The following is a 22,672-nucleotide window of genomic DNA, read 5'->3' as shown; positions in this document are numbered from 1 at the left end:
AACCAGAGCATGGGCCCCTCTAGACCTGAGTCAGTCCTTTTTGAGTCCAGGGTGCCTCCTTCAATGACCCCACTGATCTAGTCACCCACATTGGGGCAGTCACTTCCCCCAGGCCAAATCTCCCCACGGCCCTCAGAGACCAAGGGCCAGGTGGTTCAGCCACCCATAGGGCCCTCACCAACGGCCTCTCAGATTCTCTCGCAGGCCGAGGCCCCTGTGGAGATGGGGGCAAAGGGATCCTCATCTTCTTCCCCTGACAAGGCCCTGGGTGACATTCTCCCTTCCATGTCCTCCATGGACTGGAGGGCACACCAGGAGCTACCTGACACCTGGCTCAGAGCTTGGGCGTCTAGGCTGAAAGGGTGTCGAATAACTTCGACCCAACTGTTGACATCTTGCAGTCTGACACTCCCACCAGGGTGGTCCTCTCCATTAACAAAATCATGGCCAAAATATCTAAGTCCCTCTGGCAAACCCCTGCCTCTATCCCACTGATGGACAAGAGGGCCGAGCGTTGGTACTTCATGTCCCAGGAGGGGAATGAATATCTCTTCTCCCATCTGCCTTCAGAGTCCCTGGTCATTCAGGCGGTGAACCAAAGGGAAAGGCAGGGACAACCGGGTGCTACCCTGAAAACAGGGAAGCCAAGAAAATTGACCTCCTAGGAAGGAAGGCCCACGTGTCGGGAGGCCTACAATTTTGCATAGCGAACCAGCAGGTTCTGCTGTCTTGCTATGTCTATAACACCTGGGCCTCCATGGATAAGTTCACTGAGCTACTCCCCAGGGACTCTTGGCCTGAGTTTAGAGCCCTCTTGGAGAAAAGCAGGGCAATCTCTAGGGCTGCGCTCCAGGCTGTGCTCGATGCGGCTGACGCGACTGCACATACCATGGCCACGGGGCTGGTTATGTGCCACAGTTCTTGGTTACAGGGATCTGGGGTGACTCCCCAACTACATAACACCATACAGGACCTTGCCTTTGAGGGCCCCTCCTTATTCTCCGAGCAGATGGACCAACGTCTGCACGTCCTCAAAGATACCCGGGCCACCCTAAAGTCTTTGGCTACGTCTAGACTGGCATGATTTTCCGCAAATGCTTTTAATGGAAAAGTTTTCCGTTAAAAGCATTTGCGGAAAAGAGCATCTAGATTGGCATGGACGCTTTTGCGCAAAAGCATCCGTGTCAATCTAGACGCGCTTTTGTGCAAAAAAGCCCCGATTGCCATTTTCGCGATCGGGGCTTTTTTGCGCAAAACAAATCTGAGCTGTCTACACTGGCTCTTTTGCACAAAAGGACTTTTGCCCAAACGGGAGCAGCATAGTATTTCCGCAAGAAGCACTGATTTCTTACATGAGATCGTCAGTGTTCCTGCGGAAATTCAAGCGGCCAGTGTAGACAGCTGGCAAGTCTAGACACAGTCTTTGGGTATTCACACCGTGGCTACCCAGCGATGCTCCTTCTCAGGCAAGAATGCCCGTTGGTCCTCCGAGCAGAGCACACACCCTGACTTCTTTCGCCGTTAACAGGAACAGCAATGGGAGGAATGGCAGATGGTATTCCCAGCCAACCCAGGACCAGAGTCAGGGTCTGTCTAGTAAGCCTTCTGGACCCTGTCAAGGGTTTTGAAACTACACCTGAGGACAACCTACCAGCCTCGCCCCTCCATTTCCGGTACCATCTATTCCCTTTCCACTGGGGTTGGGACTCTATTACCTCAGACCGTTGGGTCCTAGAAACTGTGAGAAGGGGGTATGTATGTCACTCCTTCCATTCTCCTCCTCCCTCCCATTCCCCTGCCCCATCTCTCTTCAGGGACCCCTCGCATGAGCTTCTTCTGCAGGAAGTAATTCAGCTCTTCGTCCTGGGGGCTGCAGAGGTGGTTCCCCCAGAGGTGTTGGGCAGGGGCTTCTGTTCCCAGTATTTCCTGGTTCCCAAAGCCAAGGCTGGGTTTCATCCCATCCCGGATCTCCGAGATCTCAACACCTCCCGGGCTCCCAGAACACTCTGACAGACCAGCTGAGCAGGTCCTTCTCTGGACACAAGTGGACATCTTCCACAGGTGGGGGTTTTCCTGTCTGGACCTGTTCCCAACACACCAGAATAGGAAGTGCTCTGGGTTCTATTCCCTCATGTGTCTGGGAAAGGGCTTTCTGGAAGATGTGTTATTAATTCCCTGGCCTGAGGATTTGCTATATGCTTTCCCATCATTTCCACTGATCCACAAGATTCTCCTGCAGGTGTGGGAATTCTCACCCACATGGCCCAGGCAGCACTGGTTTTCTACCCTCCTGAGCCTGTTGTGCAAAAGGCTGGTCGCGCTCCCACTAGTCCCCGACCTGATCACACAGGACTTTGGCAGACTTATCCACCTGGACCTGTGGACCCTGCACCTGATGGTACAGAAGCTCTGTGGCCGACGACAGTGGAGCTTCAGTGTTTGGCTCATGTGCAGGTGTTGCTGGGGAGCAAGAAACCTTCCACTAGGGCTACTTATCTGGCTAAGTGGAAGCAGGTTTTATAATTGGTCTACTCTGAGAGAGGTGTCTCCTATGGATGCCCTTGTGCCCCTGGTCCTGGACTACTTTCTGGATCTTAGGCATCAGGGGTTATCCTCCTCCTCAATTAAGATTTACCTAGCAGCTATATCTGCTTTTCACCCAGATGTCAGGGTTAAGACCCTCTTTGCGGATCCAATGGTAAATAGGTTTTTGAAGGGCCTGGACAGGCTTTATCCGCATGTTTGGCAGCCTGTTCCCCAGTGGGATCTTAACTTGGTCCTGTCCAAACTCATGGGACTTCCCTTTGAATCCCTGGTGACGTGTTCGCTACTATACCTGTCCTACAAGGTATCCCTGTTGGTGGCCATCTTGTCGGCCAGGTGTATATCTGAACTGAGGGCTCTCACGTCAGACCCCCTTATATAGTTTTCGTTATGGACAAAGTCAGGTTGCGCCCCCACCCTGCCTTCCCGCCTAAGGGTAGTGTTGAACTTCCACATGTCTGAGGACATTTTTTCTGCCAGTCTTTTACCCCAAGATCCATGCATCGGGTAAAGAACAGGCGTTGCACACTTTGGATGTTAGGAGGGCTTTAGCCTTTTATTTAGAGAGAACAAAGCCCTCTTGCAAGTTGCCTCAGCTCTTTGTTGCCATTGCAGAGCAGCTGAAAGATCAGTTGGTCTCCGCGCAAAGGATCACCTCCTGGATCACAGCATGTATTAGGGAATGCTATGGGCCAGCTCCTCCCCTCATGGCCCACTCTACAAGAAAACAGGCCTTCTTTGCAGCTTTTGCAGCCCAAACCTGGACATCTACCGTGTCTTAATTGGGATAACAGAGACTTGGTGGGATGACTCACGTGACTGGAGCGCTGTCATGGAAGGGTACAGACTGTTCAGGAAGAACAGGCAGGGGAGAAAAGGAGGAGGAGTTGCGCTATATGTAAGAGAGCAATACGATTGCTCTGAACTTCAGTATAAAGAGGGAGAAAAACCTGTTGAGAGTCTATGGGTTAAGTTTAAAGGAGCAAACAACAGCAGTGATGTTGTGGTTGGTGTCTGCTACAGGCCACCGAATCAGGTGGATGAGGTAGATGAGCTTTTCTTTGGACAACTGAGCGAAGCTGCCAGATCGCAGGCCCTGGTTCTCGTTGGGAATCACCCTGACATCTGTTGGGAAACCAATACGGCAGTACACAGGCAATCCAGGAAGTTTTTGGAGAATGTTGGGGATAACTTCTTGGCACAAGTGCTGAAGGATCCGACCAGGGGCCGTGCGCGTCTTGACCTTCTGCTCACAAACAGGGAGGAACTAATAGGGGAAGTAGAGGTGGGTGACAACCTGGGAAGCAGTGATCATGAGATGGTAGATTTCAGGATCCTGACCAAAGGAAGAAAAGAGAGTAGTAAAATACACACCTTGGACTTCAGAAAAGCAGATTTTGACTCCCTCAGAGATCTGATGGGCAGAATCCCATGGGATGCTAACATGAAGGGGAAAGGAGTCCAGGACAGCTAGCGGTATTTTAAAGAAGCCTTATTGAAGGCACAGAAAGAAACCATCCCGACACATAGCAAGAGAGGCAAACATGGTAGGAGACCGGATTGGCTTACAGGGGAAACCCTTGGTGAACTTAAGCACAAAAAGGATGATTACAAAAAGTGGAAACTTGGACAAATGACCAGGGAGGAGTTTAAAGGTATAGCTCGAGAATGCCGGGGGGTTATCAGGAAAGCAAAAGCGCAAATGGAATTGCGACTGGCTAAGGATGTGAAGGATAACAAGAAAGGTTTCTACAGGCATGTTAACAAAAAGAAGGTGATCAGAGAGGGTGTGCGGCCCCTAATGGATGAAGGAGATAACCTAGGGTACGTCTACTCTACAACGTTAATTCGAACTAACTTAGTTCGAATTAGTTAATTTGAACTAAGCTAATTCGAACTAACGGATCTAGACTAAAAAACTAGTTCGAATTAGCGTTTTGCTAATTTGAACTAGCATGTCCATACAGAGTGGACCCTGAACTGGGCTTAAGGATGGCCGGAAGCAGTGCCGGCAGGGCATCAGAGGAGGACTTAGAGCATGGAGATGCTGTCTCAGGCTAGCTGAGGGCTGTGCTTAAAGGGTCCCGACCCCCACCCCGGACAGACAGTTCTCAGGGGTGCCCCGCTTGCAAAGCAGTCCTGGCTTGGAGTGCCCGGACTACCCACACTGGGCACATCACACACTCGGCCATCAGCCTGGCTGCACTTGCCGCAGGCTGCCATCTGGGGAGAGGGGGCAATTGGGGGGCTGCAGGAGAGCTTCCACCCCCAGAAGCCCACAGAGCCAGCCCAGTCCTCCCCATCGGGGGCTCGTGCCCCAGTCCTCCCTCACCTCCTTCCACTTACCCTTCCCTAGCCCTTCTTCTTGATGTACAAAATAAAGGACACGTGTGTTCAAAAATAGAAACTCTGTTTATTTAACAAAACTCGGGGAGACTGGGAAAAGGAGGTGGGAGAGGGGAAGAGAGAGGCTGGGAGAGGGGAGGGGGAAAACTGGGAGGAGGGAGCTGAAAGGGGGAAGCAAGGGAAAGGAGGGGGTGGGGAAACTGAAGGATCAGGGGTGGGGATCTCGCCGGGCCAACCACCTCCTAGCACGGCGAGGGAGGGGGCCTCGGCGTCCCCGGGGGATGGGGTGGAGGGTGCGGAGGTTGAGGTGGGGGGTGTGGACATTGAGGAAGAGGTTGTGGGGGTTGAGGAGGGAGAGGTGGGAGGGGGAGCAGGAGTGGGAGGAGGGACAGCAGTTGGGGGGGCAGCAGGCGCAGGACCAGCACGGGGCACCATGCTCTGCAGCAGGAGCTGCAGGTTGGTGCTCAGCCCTCGGAGCTCAGCCAGCAGCTCGTGGCGGACCTGCAGGTCTTCCCACATCCAGGCCTGTAGTGTGCGGTGCATGGCTCGCAGGGCCCCCAGGTGCTGGTCCCGGTACTCCTGCTCCGTGCTGGCGGTCCGGAGCAGGCCGCGGGTGCGGGAGCACGTCCCGGGCGGGGTGGTGCGCCCTGCACGAGCAGTTGGTGCAGCTGTAGAGAAAGAAGAGAAGTGGTCAGTTCTCCCTGGGGACGCAGAGGATGATGCCCAGCCCCCTCCCCAACTCCGCAACGTGAGGGTGATCATGTCCTGCACCGTCACAGCCGCTGTGCTTGTACAGAGGCCATGGTCAGGATGTCTGGCTCTCCCCGGGACTGGGAGCTGCCCCAAGACCGCACCCATGTCCCTGCGCCATGTATAGTGTGGCCGGGGCGGTGGGGGGGGAAGGGGAGATGTCCCCTGCCTCCGTGTAGAGGGGACATGTGAAGGGAAATCATCCTGCTGGGTCCTGCCCCGGGGTCGGGAGCATGTCACGTCTCTTTGCACAAGCATGTGCCTATTGGGCAATGGCCCCTGGGTGTCATGCAGCTGGAGCCACCTGCCCAAGGGTGGCATGGCACGTGCTCGCACGTGCACAGGTGTCTGCGTGATCCGTGGGAGGCATGGCCCACGTGCGCCGTCTCTGGTCTCCCTCCCACCTCCCCCCCCGAACTACTTAATTCAAACTACTTACCCGGTACGGTCTCCCTGGATGACCCTGCTGGAACAGCTGGCGGTGGCCCCTCCGGTGCGCCCAGGTCAGGGCCCTCTGGTCCCGGCTCGATGTCCCCCGGGCTGGCACGGACCGCCCTGCCCCCCAAGACTTGGTGGAGGGCAGCGAAGTAGGGGCAGGTGGCAGCCCCTGCAGCGGCGCCGCCCCTTGTGGCCCTGGCGTACCCCTGCCGCAGCTGTTTCACCTTAATGCGCACCTGCTCCTGGGTGCGCCTGTGTCCCCTGCTGGCCATGGCGGCTGCTATGCGGCCATAGACGGCCGCATTCCTCCTCCTAGTGCGGAGATCATGGACATTGGGGGCCTGCCCCCAAACCTCAATGAGGTCCATGACCTCCGCACTAGACCAGGAGGCCGCGCGCCGTCTACGGCCCCTGGCTGGCCCCTGGGTGCTCGGGGACTGGGCAGGGGACGACTCACTGCCACTGGCTACCTGGCTCATTGTGGGGCCACTGGCTCAGGGGCAGAGATTGCTGGCAGGGCTGGCTGACTCCAGTGCCATCTGGCCAGAGTCTACCCCTTTAAGGGCCCGGGGCTGGAGGAGAGAAGCGTTTTCCTAGTTGTGCCCAGAGAGGCCACCAGGGGGAACCCGGGAAGGGCTAGCCTCCCACTAGTTCCAACTAAAGGGCTACACAGCCCTTAGTTCAAACTAGTAAGTTCGAACTAGGCTTAATCCTCGTAAAATGAGGTTTACCTAGTTCGAACTAAGCGCTCCGTTAGTTCGAATTAAGTTCGAACTAACGGAGCGCTAGTGTAGCGCCTATGAAAGTTAGTTCGAACTAACGTCCGTTAGTTCGAACTAACTTTGTAGTGTAGACATACCCCTAGTGACAGATGATGTGGGGAAAGCTGAAGTACTCAATGCTTTCTTTGCCTCTGTATTCACGGACAAGGTCAGCTCCTGGACTTCTGTGCTAAGTGACACAAGATGGGATGAAGATGGACAGGTTAGGAACTATTTAGAAAAGCTAAACGTACATAAATCCATGGGTCCAGACTTAGTGCATCCGAGGGTACTGAGGAAGTTGGCAAATGTCATTGAGTAGCCTTTGGCTATTATCTTTGAAAAGTCGTGGAGATCGGGAGAAATCCCGGATGATTGGAAAAAGGCAAATGTAGTGCCCAGCTTCAAAAAGGGAAGAAAGAAGATCCAGGGAACTATAGGCCAGTCAGTCTTACCTTGGTTCCTGGAAAAATCATGGAAGGGATCCTTAAGGAATCCATTTTGAGGCACTTGGATGAGAGGAAAGTGATTAGGAATAGTCAGCATGGATTCACAAAGGGCAAGTCGTGCCTGACCAATCTGATTAGCTTCTATGATGAGGTAACTGGCTTGGTGGACATGGGAAAGTCAGTGGATGTTATACACCTTGACTTTACCAAGGCTTTTGATACGGTCTCCCACAATATTCTTGCCAGCAAGTTAAGGGAATGTGGATTGGATAAATGGACGGTAAGATGGATAGAAAGATGGATAGATGGCTAGATGGATAGAAAGCTGGCTAGAAGGCCGGGCCCAGCGAGTAGTGATCAATGGCTCGATGTCAGGATGGCGGTCGGTTTCTAGCGGAGTGCCCCAAGGTTCGGTTCTAGGACCGGTTTTGTTCAACATCTTTATTAATGATCTGGATGAGGGGATGGATTGCACTCTCAGCAAGTTTGCGGATGACACTAAGCTGGGGGGAGAGGTAGATACGCTGGAGGGCAGGGATAGGGTCCAGAGTGACTTAGACAAATTGGAGGATTGGGCCACAAGAAATCTGATGAGGTTCAACAAAGACAAGTGTAGAGTTCTGCACTTGGGACGGAAGAATCCCAAGCATAGTTACAAGCTGGGGACCAACCAGTTAAGTAGTAGTTCTGCAGAAAAGGACCTGGGGGTTACAGTGGTTGAGAAGCTGGATGAGACAACAGTGTGCCCTTGTAGCCAAGAAGGCTAATGGCATATTAGGTTGCATTAAGAGGAGCATTACCAGCAGATCCAGAGATGTCATTATTCCCCTTTATTTGGCATTGGTGAGGCCACATCTGGAGTATTGTGTCCAGTTCTGGGCCCCCCACTACAAAAAGGATGTGGACGCATTGGAGAGGGTCCAGTGGAGGGCAACCAAAATGATTAGGGGGCTGGAGCATATGACCAATGAGGAGAGGCTGAGGGAGTTGGGTCTGTTTAGTCTGGAGAAGCGAAGAGTGAGGGGGGATATGATAGCAGCCTTCAACTTCCTGAAGGGATGTTCCAAAGAGGATGGAGAGAGGCTGTTCTCAGTAGTGACAGATTGCAGAACAAGGAGCAATAGTCTCAAGTTATGGTAGGATAGGTCCAGGTTGGATATTAGGAAAAACTATTTCACTAGGAGGGTAGTGAAGCACTGGAATGGGTTACCTAGGGAAGTAGTGGAGTCTCCATCCCTAGCGGTGTTTAAGTCCCGGCTTGACAAAGCCCTAGCTGGGTTGATTTAGATGGGATTGGCCCTGCCTAGAGCTGGGGGGTTGGACTTGATGACCTTCTGATGTCTCTTCCAGTTCTATGATAAGGGGATGGTTTGAGAACATGATCTTGGTAACTAATTGACCATTTATTATCAGTGGGAAATAGGTCAATGGAGGGATGATAGGAGTTACTATAGAGAACTTTCTGGGTGTCTGGCTGGTAAGTCTTGCCCAAATGCTCAGGGTTTAGCTGATCGTCATATTTGGGGTCGGGAAGGAATTTTCCTCCAGGGTAGAATTGGCAGAGACTCTGGAGGTTTTTCGCCTTCCTCTGTAGCATGGGGCACAGATCACAGCTGGAGGAGTCTCTGCATCTTGGGGCCTTCAAAGTATTTGAAGGCTTCAATATCTGAGACATAGGTGAGAGGATTATTCTAGGAGGGGTGGGTGAGATTCTGTGGCCTGCACTGTGCAGGGGGTCAGACTAGATGATCATAATGGTCCCTTCTGACCTTAAAGTCTATGAGTCTGCAGCACCACCGTTGCTGCTCTGTCCACACCTTTGCTAATCATTACGCACTGACACATCAGGCAAGGGAGGCTGCTGCCCTGGGTAGGGCTGTCCTCCACTCAGTGGAAGGTTAGAACTCTGATCCTGCCTCCTGGGGTTACTGCTTTGGAGTCACCTCCATGGAATGGACATGAGCAATCACTCGAAGAATGGTTACTTACCTCTTAACTGTTGCTCTTCAAGATGTTGCTTATGTCCATTGCAAATCCCACCCACCTCCCCTTCTTCGGAGTCTTCTGCTGGCCTAACAGGTGCTGCTAAGGGAAACATTTCTGACCACGCCTGGCGCAGGGGCACACCTGCATGGAACGGACATGAGCCACAGCTTAAAGAGCAACCGCCCTGCGGCAAGTAACTGCTCTTTACTCTCAGTGACGGATTAAAACTCTACGGCTATGGGAGGAGTGTCCTGGGGCACTTGACAGCAGCCTGAAGGCCTCTAGGGAGTGGGGCGCTATAGGGCGCTACCGGCCGGCGAGAGGGGCTGCAGGGCGGCTGCTGCAGGACACTACGGCAATGGAAAGCGCAGATTAGACAGGCGCCCCCGAGGGTTCCTCGTCCTGCCAGGAGTGTGGGGGGGGGGGGCGCGATGCCCCCGCGAGGCCCCTGCAGGGGGTTCTAATGTGACGTTTTCGAGGCGGGGGGTCTATGAAGCGGTTGCTGAGCCCCGGGGCGGGGGGGCCGCCGGGAAGCGGGGCCATGAGGCTGTCACGAAGCCCCACGGAGCGGGGAGGGGCGTTACCGGGCGTTCGAGGGGCCCGCTCTACGGAGTTCGCTCCGCCCAACTGGGCGGGGCAGCGCAGGGCGCGGGGGCTCGCTGATTGGCGGAGGCGCGGCGCTCGCGGGGAGCTGTGCTTCAGCGGTTGGTGAGCGGAGGAGCTCGCGGTTCCCAATTGGATTAGCTACGGGGAGGCGACTTGGACTGAGGCCGGCCTCGGCCATTGGCTAGTCGGGGCGGGCGACGGATCCCGGAAGCCGCGCGGGGAAGACTGGGTAAGTGGTGCCGGTCGCGCCTGCGCACTGCGGCTCTGCGGGCGGGAAGATGGTGCTCATCAAGGAATTGTGAGTGTGGGGCTGGGGAGCGGCCGCGCCTCGCACTGATCGTCCGGCAGGGGCAGGGCCGCCCCTCCCCCTCCCCCGCCCGGGCTCCGGGCCCGCTCCCGGCAGGCCCCGCCCTGGCTCCTCCGTGCCCCCGCGCCCTGCCCCCGGCCTCTGCCCGCCACCCGCCTGCTCCCCCTCCCCGCGGGGCCCCCGCCCTTCACCGCTGCGCCTGCCCCGCTGCCCGCCGGGCCCGCTCGCCTCTGCCTGGGGCACGCGGCCGGTCAGGGTGTGTCTGGGAGCGGCCGAGCGAGTTGTTTTCCTCGCGACGCAAGTGACAGTCCGTGGGCCTGGGTGCCACGCGGGTGAGACGTGTCTGAGCCGTGAGCCGGGGGAGCCTGAGCCGGCCCTGCCTTGTATTCTGGTGTAAACTGAGCCTGGCTTCACAGAGGGCAGGACTGAACGAAGTGCTGAAGCACGGGGGCAAGTTCGTGCACCTGGGACACAGCTAATGTTGTGGCAGCCTTTAAAAAAGGTGAATAGGATGAACCGAGTACTCGTAGGCCTGTGAGCCTAAGACGGATTGTAGGCAAGATATTGGAGCAGCTGATGCTGCATTTAGTTACCAAAGTAATAAAACAAAGTGATGTAATTTATACAAATCCGTATCAGTTTATGGAAAAAATATTGTCAAACTAACTCAAGATCTATGTTCATGAAATGACAGGTTTAGTTTTGTAAGGTAGCAATGTTGATATATTTAGGTTTCTGTAAGGCATTTGACTTGGTACTGCATGACACTTTGATTTAAAAGCAATAGGATAAAATTATCATGGTACACATTGATTAAAAACTGAGTAACTGTTAGGTTTCAATCTAATTGTAAAGAGGAGTCATCATCAAGCAGCTGGTTGCCATTGAGGTCCTACAGGATATGTTTATTAATGACTAGGAAAAAAATGCAAAATCATCACATGAAGAGGGCAGGTCACTGGTACAAAATGACTGTGATTGTTTGGCACAAACAATATGTATTAAATTGACTACATGTATACACCTATGAACAAAAAATATAGGGCATAGTTACAAGATGGGGGATTCTGTCTGGGAAGTAGTGAGTCTGAGAGAGATGATTTTTTTTTTTTTTTTTTTAGTGTTGAGGAGTGTTGTGATAGATAATCAGTTGAACATGAACTCCCACTGTGATGCTGTGGCCAAAAGAGCCAGCTAATGCAATCTTCAGGATGTATAAACAAGGAATCTCAAGTAGTCATGAAGAGGTTATTTTATCCCTGTATTAAGCACTGCTCTAGTGCTTCTGGAACACTGGTTCAGCTCTCATGCTGACAATGTAAGAAGGACATTGACAAATTAGAGCAGGACAGAGAGTAGCCTGGAGTGTGACTTAAAGGATTAGAAAGCCTTCCTTATAATTATAGACTCAAACTCTGACTATTTAACTTAAAGGGAGGTTAAGGGGTAACTTGATTAGTCTTTGAGTATCTACATGGAACAAATATTTAATAATGGACTCTTCTAATAATAATATGGTCCAAAGTGTAAATTTTGACAGATTAATTAACCACTTCAACTTGTGGATTCTCCATTACTGACAATTTTAAAATCAAGGTAGGATATTTTACAAAAAAGATGCTCTAGGAATTGTAGGGAAATTCTGTGGCTTGTATTAACAGGAAGTCAGACCAGATGATTACAATGGGCCTTTTTGGCCTTTGAATCCATGAGTCATTGGTTTGTTCAGAATTGTATTTACTTAGACATGAGCAAGTCTTAAAATATCATGGTGAGCATGGCCTAACAATTGTCAAACAGGCAATTATGATTGTATTTCACATATTCTTGCGTCCTTTTTCATTTTTTGAGGCAGGAGAACTAACTGGAGGTTTCTTCTCTAAAGGAAAGAATGTTCTTTTGGTATCACTGGGGTTTGTTGGCCACATGTTTCAAGCAATATGTCAATTTATCTCTCTTGTTTATAGGGAAAAATGTAATGGTTGAGTTTGTTTTAATAGGCTAGTGCAGACACAGTTCCATACTTAAAGCTACTACTTATGGTGGTGTTTTACCTGTTATGCTCCTAGGACTGCCTTTACATAAGAAACCACAATAACAGATTGGGCTGAATAACAATTGTCAGATGCAAAGACCAACTGAAACATTTTTCAGTTTCACTTTCTTAGATTAAAAACTACATTTTCTATTTGACAGTGTCTGTGTGCCTACCTTCTCTTAGAGCTCGTTAATACAGCAGTGGCTTAGAGTGTTAGTTTTGCTCCAACTCAGTGGGTGTGGATGGCATTGACAGTGGCTGACTTAAATGTGATAGTTCTTTGTATTAAAACATTAACCCTTTTCACCTGTCCAATGTAATCTCAGACTTAGTGTGGGGAGGCAACATCTGAAATATCTAGTAGCAAATTTCCTCATTCCCACATTATGGTGAGATGTCTCTTCCTCACCTAATAAACCATCTTGTTAGTCTTTAAAGTGCTACATAGTTCTGTCTTTTGCTTCAGCTAGACCAGACTAACACAGCTGCATCTCTATCACTATTTTTCCTCTGCTAGGCATTGTCCTGAATTTTGGTTTGTTGAAGAAATTCATGTTGTCTTGAATAAATTTTCCCAAATGTTGCATTTCAAAGAGCTCTTTGGTGACTTGTTTAATTAAAGGAACATACTACTTTCTTGTATATATCATAAACTTCTGGCCAGATTGTTTACATTTGGAGCCTCTGTTTTAGCTTTAGGTATGTCTGAAGAATTTATTAAATGACTTAATGCTGTGACAATTTAAGCATTATTTAGCAAATTCCTTTGTCTGGCAAAATAGTGCTGAAGTGTCAAATGTGAACTCCCTGCCAACAGTCATAATGTACAGAATAATGTTTCAGTTAATTTCTTTATAGCACAGATACTGATAATGTAGTTGATTTGGCTGCCCTCTTGTGCTTTACTGTGTGCTATCCACTCTTATTAGCTCTGTCTCCAGGAGAAGGAAGTTTCCTCATAGAAATGAACATTAAAGACTGTAAACTCAGAGCATCAGTACGCTTGGGAGTCTGCTGGAGAGAGAGAGAGAGAGAGAGAGAGAGAGGCTTAGACTCATCTAACAGTTCCCTTCTAAAGGAACATGAGTAATCAATCAGCTAAAGAACCTTCCTTCTTACAATAGCAGTTGGGAAAGATTTCATAGACTTTAGGCCTCAGTGTTGGCACAGTGACTCATGGATGTCTCTGCTTGAAAAGAACAGTTTCATTTCTCTTCTTCCAACTGACCAGTGCAGGCTTGTTCCATATGTTGTTTTCCAATGGCTTTTGTAATATAGTTTGAAGGACTCAGTTATGGGGCAATCACGATTTACTATGGGGGAGTGTACCAGATTTTGCTGGTGATGCAGTGATTTTTTTGGGCTTAATTTTATATAATTCCACAGAGTTATGTGCTCTTGGACTCCTCCAAATAATTCCTTTGTTCTGGTGTTTATACCCATTCAGTGCAGTACAATATGGTACAACTTCATTTGCATTTTGTATTTGGCACAAATTGTTCCAAAATGTTTGGATTAAGTTTCATAACTGTGCATATCATGGTATGGTATGACATAAGATTTTTTTGACAAAGCAATTATATTTTCTTTTAGCATAAGGGATTATTTCAACCTGTTAACTGTTTATACTACATTTATCAGAATGTATGCCAGTTTAAAATTTTAAGCAGCCTTTCGGTGCTTGAGATAAGGATATTAAAATACAAATAAACTGGGGATGTTTGAAATTGGTTATTAAAATAACCGTGGGACCACTAAAATTCTTAAGTTACATGGTTACTCAGTGTCCTCCCCAGAGATGGGGCTGGCAATGAGTGCACTCCCAGTTCCTTGCCTCACTCCTGGGGAGCCTTCTGCCACCAGAGTCTTCTGCCTTCGATACAGAGGCAGTAGCGTGGAGCAGCAGCAGCAGCCCCTGTCCTCGGGGTGCCTGAGCTTGCTGGAGACAGAGGCTGCTCTGTGGGACACTGGAGCAGCTTCTTTCTACAGGCAGCTTGGGCCCTCTGCGTGAGTCTGTTTTTTAACCAACTCCCCAAACAGGCTATTTCCCACCTGCCACACTGCACTGCTGCCTCTGAATCAGTTAATGATCCTGGTTTGCATTTGCTACCTCTTTCCTGGGTAGCTGCTATCCAGTGTTCCCTTAAAGCTACACAGCAGCACAGCTTCACGGGTGATTAATCAGCCCCACCCAATGAGTTAGCTTGGTGCCCTGAGCCTCTGACTGGGCGGGGCTGATTAATCACTAGGGAAGCTGTGCTGCTCCACAGCTTAGAGGGAACATTGCTGCTAACATCCCTAAAGTAAACATAAGAGGCCAACCAAGAATATCCAAATAATTGATTTCCAAAACAGTACTGCAAATTAATCCTATCAACCCATCTTCCTCTGTTGGGGGTGAGGTAGTGAGATGAACCAGAGGAGTACCCAGAAAACTAACAAATCTGAGGAATGGCCAGGAGTGCATTCTGGAGTAAGCAGTACCACCTTCTCCTATTTAGACTAAAGAGGCTTCAGTTTAGCATGTTTGATGCTTCTAACCACAGTACTATACAGAGGGGATGGGCTGTCACTTAACTAGCCATAATAACTTATTTTATTAACCATTTTGCAGATCAAAGGAGCACTTTGAGCTCCACTTGGGAGTCAGTAGGTGGACTGATCAGCTGTAAAGTGTGCTCCCTGCAGGAAAATCAAATTAGCAAGTGGACAGCCATGTTTGCCATTCACATGAAATTACAAATTGTCTCAAGATCTGTGATCATATGTAGCATGCTGCAATAATCTGACCTCAGGGTGTCAAATACGTGCATTGTTTTAGCAAGGCCTACATCTGATAGTCACTCTTTGGGTAGAGATTGGGGTGTGGAGGTTGTGCTTTTGGACAAAACTTAGATCTGAGGATTAGTCCCAGAATTTATGAAGAACTGTGTATTGTGTACCTATGAGACAACTGGACAGGCATTGGTAATTTCAGCAGTCAGGTGCCCAGAATTGAACATAAAAAACATCCTAGCTGTGTCTGCATGTAACAGGTAAAGTAACAGAGACAGTCTTTTCCTTGCTGCAAAATGATGGTGGTGTCACTGCTTTACTGAGGATGTCAATGTGTAGTCAACTAGGTGATTAACCAGTATGCCTGGGCTTATTGATTAATCCTATCGGCTACACATACTGACCCCCCCCCACCTCTGTGTTAGAGGCAGCACGGTGAGGGGGAGGTGTGAGACAGTGCCTGCTCCCCTGGAGCTGCTGCTATTTTCCTATCCTCACACTGCTGCCATGGAGCAGCCTCTGTCCACAGGCCCAGGTTCATCACAGACACTCCAGAGGCTGCTCCCTGGGATGCCAGTGCAGCTAGGGTCTCCTGCATACAGCAGCAGCAGATGGGAGCTCGTCTGCATAGGGAGCTGATTTTTAAACTGACTCTCTTGCAAACCAGCTCCTGCCTGTCACCCCATGTTCCTGCCTCTCATACAGAGGCAGCAGTATAATGTGGCAGGGGGCTCCCGGGAGTGGGGCTGGAAGTGCACTGGCTGCTGCCTGTACCCCATGGGACTATAGAATAATCATGTAACTAATAATATTTGGTGCAGTTACATGGTATTTAACATCCCTATGCTTTACATATGAACCAAAATTTCATTGGTCTTTTTAGCTGTTCCATCTCATTGCATATGTTCACCTGGTGTCCTCTGTCATTTGTTGACTTTGGAATTATTGCTCCCCAAATTTCTCCTTACTATTCACTGTTTCAGAATATTTTCTCCTGAGGTATTTATTAGCTGTATTCCCAAATGGAACCTCATTTTATGTTTTGCCCTGTTACGGGGTTAGGAGAATGAGTCACTACAGTGAGATTGTTTAAATTAATTATGGTGGGTGAACTGTTATATTTTAGGACATAATCTGGTTTCTATTACTTAATGTTTTATTTGTGTAGATTACCAAATTATTTTGCCTTTAGGGTGGAAATCTGTTCTTGGTTTCTGCTTGAAGGTGAATTTTGGGAAAATACAAGCTGAATGCTTTAAGCTGTGGGATAGCATAAGTGCTCTGTGTGGGAAGGGGAATTTCAAACATCTTTATACAGCTGATGTAGAAAAAAGAAAACTATCTATGGAGATTAAAACACTAGCTTGTGGAGTTGAGGCAAAGGTGAAATAATAAGTATTTATAAACCACTTCTAAAGGTTTTGAAACAAATGATAAACTACATAGTAATAAGTCATCAAGACCATAAGAATCATGCAAGAGTTCTGAAGGAACTCAGATGTGAAATTCTGGAATTAACAACTATGGTAACCTGTCCTTAAAGCATCCTCTCTACCAAATGACTGGATTATAGCTAATGTCATGCCAGTTTTTAAAAAGGACTTTAGAGGTGATCCTAACAATTACAGGCTGGTAAGTCTAACTTCAGTGTTGGGCAAACTGGTCAAAACTATAGTAAAGAACAGAATTGTCAGATACTGAGTGTGTGTCTAGACTACAGGGTTTTGTCGACAGAACTCAGCAGTTTTGTCGACGGTGGTAAGCCTCATTCTACGAGGAATAGCGCCTTTTGTCTATAGAGTTCTGTCGATAGAAGGCGTTATTGCACTGCACTGTCCTTTATGTCTACACTCTCATGTCGACGAAGCTTGCTTTGTCGACAGAACTGGATATAGTCTAGATCAGTGGTCCCCAACCATTTGGGGTTGCCGGGTGCCCGGGGGCGTGGCCATTCACCCACCGGGCGCCTGGGGCCGGGCCCCCCCCCATAGCCGCATTCCCGGGGCCGGGCCCCCCCCATAGCCGCATTCCCGGGGCCGGCGCGCTCCCCTCAAGTGCCGCGCGGCCGGCGCGCTCCCCTCAAGTGCCGCGCGGCCGGGGCTGGCGCTTCCCCCCCCCCAAGCACCTCGCGCCCGGGGCCTGCGCTTCCCCCATGCGCCGCGTGCTCAGAGCGCAGGCGGTCAATCCGTGGCGCCCCCAGGGGCCAGCGCTCACCATGCGCCCGGGGCCGACTCCGGCACCGCACAGGCGCCATGTGCCCGGGGCCAGGCCAGCCCTGAGCACTTGGCGGGCGCAGAGAAATACCCCCGCGGGCGCCATGGCGCCCACGGGCACCGTGTTGGGGACCACTGGTCTAGATGCTCTTTGTCAACAGAAGCTTTGTCAACAAAGCCTCTGTCGACAAAAGCTTGTAGTCTAGACGTACCCTGAGATCAATATAATTTGTTGGAAGAATCAATATGATTTTTGTATAAAGGGAAATTATACCTCAGTAATTTACTCGAATACTCTGAGGAGGTCAGCTAGCATGTGGGCAAGAAGGGTCTAGTGGACAGTGTGTAGATTTCCAGAAAGTCTTTGACAAAGTCCCTCACCAAAGGCTCTTAAGCGAAGTAGATTTTCATGGGATAAGAGGGAAGGTCTTCTCATGGATTGATAACTTGTTAAATGACAGGAAACTAAGTGTAGGAATAAATGGTCAGTTTTCAGAATATACAGGGGAGACAAATGGATCAGTCCTATTCAACATACAGGCAGTCCCCGGGTTACATGGATCCGACTTACATTGGATCCCTACTTATAAACGGGGTGAGGCAACCCCGCACTAGCTGCTTCCCCCCAGCAGACCAGGGAGACGCAGAGTGGCTTTTCTCAGCAGACACCTCAGCTTGAGAATAAAGGACTGAGGGAAGTGAGGTGTGGGAGAATAAAACTGAGCTCTGGAGAAATGTTTGGCTAGAGTTTCCCCTACTATATGTACCAGTTCCGACTTACATACAAATTCAACTTAAGAACAAACCTACAGTCCCTATCTTGTATGTAACCCGGGGACTGCCTGTATTCATAAGTGATCTGGAGAAAAGGGTAAACTGAGGTAGCAAAATTTGCAGATACAGAACTGCTCAAGATAGGTAAGTCCACAGCGGGCTGTGAGAAGCTTTAAAAGGATCTCACAAAACTAAGACTGAATTTCACTTGCCATTTTCTTCCCAGAGTTGTTAAATGCAAAGTAATGCCTATTGGAAAACATAATCCCAACTATATATACAAAATGATGGTGACTAAATTATCTGTTACCACTTGAGAGAGCTTGGAGTCATTGTGGATAGTTCTCTGAAAACATTCACTTGACGTGCAGTGGCAATCAAAAAAGCAAACAGAATTTTGAGAATTGTTAAGAGATACATAATAAGACACTGAATATTGCCGCTATATAAATCTATGGTAATTCCACATCTTGAATATTGTATGCCAATGTGGTCACCTCATCTCAAAAAGATATATAAAGTTCCAAGGGGAGGTCTAGGTTGGATATTAGGAAAATTATTTGGAGGGCGGTGAAGCACTGGGATGGGTTCCCTAGGGAGGGGGTGGAATCTCCATCCCTAGAGGTGTTTAAGTCCCAGCTTGACAAAGCCCTGGCTGGGTTGATTGAGTTGGAACTGGTCCTGCTCTGGGCAGGAGGCTGGACTCGATGACTCTTGAGGTCTCTTCTAGCCCTAGGATTCTATGATTAGCATTGGAACAGGTTCAGAAAAGGGAAACAAAAATGATTAGAGGTATGGAATAGGGATATAATGTTTAATTAGTTAACTGGTGTGGCCTGGAGAAGCCATGTTTAACTGATTAAATGGTAGGGCAGAGGGGATCCTCCCCATCAGCTGAGGTTGGACTGGAGTGGCTCCCCTTCCAAGGAGGGGCTGCTCAAGCCTGGCTGCTGCTGGCCTTCACCCTGGCTCCCAGCTACTTGGCTGCGGGTGAGGGGGCTGCTCCTGGGTACCAGTTAACTGTTACCTGACTACCTGCTAACATCCCTAATCTGCAACAGTTCCTGTGTTCCACAAACTTACACAAGTTTTTACTTGCAGGAAATCAGTAACATTCTGTTGTAGGATGCAGTTCTTCTCAGTAGTAACTGATGTGCTGTAGTTTTAATATCCCAATTTCACAGAGTGCCCAAACAATAGGAATAAAAAAAATGGAGTATTAATCCATGTCTCCTTTTCACGTAAATGTTGATAAAGTACCCTGTATTTAAATTAGGTTTTAAATACAAAACCCCCCAAACTTTCATTCCCTTTACTTGTCAGGAAAAAAAATCCATATGTAAAATGCAAATTTCTTAATGCAGTGTTAAGTTGATCAGTTCTTAGGTAACTTTTACGTTCCAGATAATTGTGATTTTTTTTTTTAAGGCTTTTATAGCAATATTCAGTTAACTGCATTGCACATGTACTTTCAGTATAGAACTGAATTAGTCAATACTGTATGTATTAGGGATATTAAGAAGCATGTAATTTTATTCATGTAGTCGGCATATTTTGTCAACTACACAATTAATTGATAAGGGTTATCACTGCAAGCACTCAGTCCCAGCTTGTGCCAGGTCCAGCAACTACCCCTGCCATAGCTCTGCATAAAAAATCATTTAGGAGCCAGTGGGCAGGCAGCCCAGATCAGTCCCAGCTCATGCCAGATCCCAGGAGCTACTGCTGCTATGTCTCTGCAAAGAAAGTATTATTGCAAAGCTGGAGTGGGGATAACTGCTAGGTACCTAGCACAAGCTCGAACTGAGCCAGACTGCTGGGGGAGAGAGGGATGCATATAGTTGGTAGCATAAACCGACAAGCTTTAGCTTATTGGCTAATTGTTTAACCAACTCCACTTTTAGATCTCTGGCATGTATATTGAAGCTTAATTGTTGCTGTTGAAATATTAACATTTTTTATATTTGTGATTGTAATTCTGTTATATTGGATGTATCAATGCTGTTTATAAACTACCTGTCCAGTCATACACTGCCGCTTGCTCTCCCAAATACAGATTGCTTTTTACTGCATTTACTTTTTTCAACGAGTACTTAAGTTTCAATAATTAAAAAAATCACTGCAGTCAGATTTGTGGTCATTCTCATTCATTCTTTTACTTTGCATCTGCAGTAGTGTATTTTCATGAATCTCAGGGTATTGTGCATAAGCTTCATTGCTGTTCTACAAATGAGGAAGCAGGTCCCTCAATTCAGGATGATGGTGGCCCAATATGTAAAGGAGGTCAGACTCGATGGTTTGGTCGTCCTTTCTTGCCTTAAATTCTGACTTTTGCAAGTGATTTTTGCATTTGATGTCACTTCAAGTTAATGACAGAGCTGGATGTAATTCTTGGGTCTCTTTGCTTCTCTCCGATTTCAACCACTTAAACTTTTTTACTTACAACAAATATTTAACATGGGGTTATACTTGGCTGGTTGCTTATGTAATTTTGCTTTATAAAAGGTCAATGAACATTATTCATAAAATGGCAAATTTAATTTCTTTATAAAGACTAATATAGGTATTGCGTATGGAACAGATGACTTATTTAGATTTTATTTTATGCATTTACTTTGTTCTTTTCTCTTTCAGCCGAGTGGCTTTACCATGCTCCGTGCAAGAGGTATGTAATATCTGCCTTTCTTGTTGGGCTTTTTTGGTCTTATTTTAAAAACTGATTAACCTGGATCCCAATGTGTGTTGTACTGTGCATACACTAGAACAGTGGTCCCCAACGTGGTGCCCGCGGGTGCCATTTATGTGTGCCCGCCGAAACATCTGGGCTGGCCCCGCCCCTGGCGTGCAGCACATGTGTGGTGCCGGCTCAGGGTGTGTTGGCAGCCCCTATACCCGACACGCGGCACATGCGTGGTGTCAGCCCTGGACTCGGTGCATGGGCGGCTCCTAACCCCGGTGCGCGGCACATGCACGGTACGGTGCATGGGCGGCCCCTGCCCTGGGCGTGCAGCATATGCATGGTGCAGGGCGTGTGGGTGGACCCCACCCCCGAGCGCGCAACGCATGCGTGGCCCCACCCCTGGAAGCATGATGCCCGGCAGCCACGAAAGGTTGGGGACCACTGCACTAGAACACCAAATGTGAATTACTGTTCCATCAGTCAGTCTGAGCAAACTTATCTCAATTCAATGATAGGGATGTCAAACTTCAACTATTTGACTAATCGAATAGTCAGTGCAATTTGCATCGACTATTCAATTAGTTGATAAGGGTGCTTCCACCTTTGAAGTGTAGCAACAACCATAGAGCTGTTCCTACACTTCAAAGGCAAAAGTGCTGTGGGGAGCACTGAGCCAGCAGGGGACTCAAGCAGTCCGTGCTCCCTGCAGCATTTCCAAGTGGCAGCACTGCAAGGAGCCCAGGGTCAGCTAGGGACTCTGAGCCCCCAGCCAAACCCAGGCTCCATGTGGCGCTGCTGCTTTGAAACGCTGCAAGGAGCCATGTGTCAGGCTTCATTCAGCATTTCAAAGTGGCAGCGCCACATGGAGCACAGGGTCAGTGGGGGAGTTCCACGTGGCGCTGCTTCTTTGAAATGTTGCTTGTAGCCTGGGCCAGCTGGGGATTCAGTTGGCCCAGGCTGCATGCCGCAATTCAAACTGGTAGTGCTGCGTGGAGCCCCCACTTCCCTTCCTCTTGCTGACGCTTTCTGATAGAAGCATTCTTGATCTGCCTAGTGAGACTCAAGATTGTATGCTGTTATATGAATGTGGAACAAAACACAGCACTGTTTGTTTTAATAATCCATTAGACATATTTTCCCAGAGTTTTGTCATTCTCTAGTGCTTGGTTTCCCAAACTGGGGGATGTGCTGAAATTCCAGGGGAGGAGGGGGAGGGAGGCAACCCCCCACCTGCCCCAAGTTTTTTGTCCCCAGTCAGCTCCTTTTTTTTCCCCTCCCCCCCCCCGCTCAAGTTTTGCTGCTATTTGGGGGGTGTGTGAGAGGGGGTTTCTCAAATCAAAAAGGGGGGCATGATGCTGAAAAGTTTGGGAACCACTGTCTAGTGCAGTGGTCCCCAACCATTTGAGGTTGCCGGGCGCCAGGGGGCGTGGCTGTTCGCCCAACCGGGCGCCAGAGGGCGGGGACACTTGCGCGCCCGGGGGCGGCCCCCCCTATAGCCACATGACTAGGGGCGGCCCCCCCCCCATAGCCACATGCCCAGGGGCGAGGCCCCCCATAGCCATGTGCCCGGGGCCGGCGCTCCCCTCCCCTCCCCCGCAAGCACCGCGTGCCCGGGGCCGGTGCTCTCCCCTCCCCCGCAAGCGCTGTGCGCCCCAAGTGCCACGCGCCCAGGGCCGGCGTTCCTCCCGCCAAGTGCCGCGCGCCCAGGGCCGGTGCCCCCTGGAAACGCCACGCGCCCGGGGCTGGCGCTCTACCCCCACCCCCCAAAGCGCCGCGCGCCCTGGGCTGGCACCCCCTGCAAGTGCTGCACGCCCAGAGTGTGGGTGGCCAATCCGCAGCGCTCCCGGGGCCGGCGCTCACCATGCGCCGTGTGCCCGGACCCAGCTCTGGCACTGTGCATGCACCACGTGCCTGGGGCCAGGCCAGCCCTGAGCACTCGGCGGGCGCACACAAATGCCCCCGCGGGTGCCATGGCACCTGTGGTCACCGTGTTGGGGACCACGGG

At 49.7% G+C, this 22,672-nt stretch overlaps 2 protein-coding genes across 2 annotated transcripts in view; one reads left to right on the top strand and one right to left on the bottom strand.

Annotated features, from left to right (window-relative positions):
• Positions 1–4,938: 4,938 nt before the first annotated feature.
• On the bottom strand, positions 4,939–10,058 carry LOC149520731 (uncharacterized). The gene is made up of 2 exons (XM_089775332.1): positions 6,080–10,058; positions 4,939–5,558 (listed from the first exon to the last, which is right to left on the bottom strand). The coding sequence occupies exons 1-2, from the start codon at positions 6,555–6,557 to the stop codon at positions 4,939–4,941; spliced, it is 1,098 nt and encodes a 365-aa protein (XP_089631458.1). The 5' UTR covers positions 6,558–10,058.
• A 41-nt stretch (positions 10,059–10,099) lies between these two features.
• PITPNB (phosphatidylinositol transfer protein beta) overlaps positions 10,100–22,672 on the top strand; it is a 77,846-nt gene continuing 65,273 nt past the window's right edge. The window contains exons 1-2 of the mRNA XM_089775283.1: positions 10,100–10,178; positions 20,622–20,652. Coding sequence (XP_089631409.1) covers positions 10,159–10,178; positions 20,622–20,652 — 51 coding nt within the window. The 5' untranslated portion in view covers positions 10,100–10,158. The remainder of the gene's footprint in view (positions 10,179–20,621; positions 20,653–22,672) is intronic.

Source organism: Pelodiscus sinensis, chromosome Z, assembly GCF_052426305.1.
Source record: "Pelodiscus sinensis isolate ZL-2025 chromosome Z, ASM5242630v1, whole genome shotgun sequence".
Lineage (NCBI taxonomy): Eukaryota > Metazoa > Chordata > Testudines > Trionychidae > Pelodiscus > Pelodiscus sinensis.
The sequence above is the reverse complement of the archived record's forward strand: the minus strand, read 5'-3'. Positions and strand labels throughout refer to the sequence as shown.

Coding starts and splice junctions, on each gene's coding strand:
- LOC149520731 (XM_089775332.1), bottom strand. CDS start 6,557: ATGAGCCAGGTAGCCAGTGGCAGTGAGTCGTCCCCTGCCCAGTCCCCG. Junction 5,559..6,079: donor ATCCAGGGAGACCGTACCGG/GTAAGTAGTTTG, acceptor CTTTCTCTACAG/CTGCACCAACTGCTCGTGCA.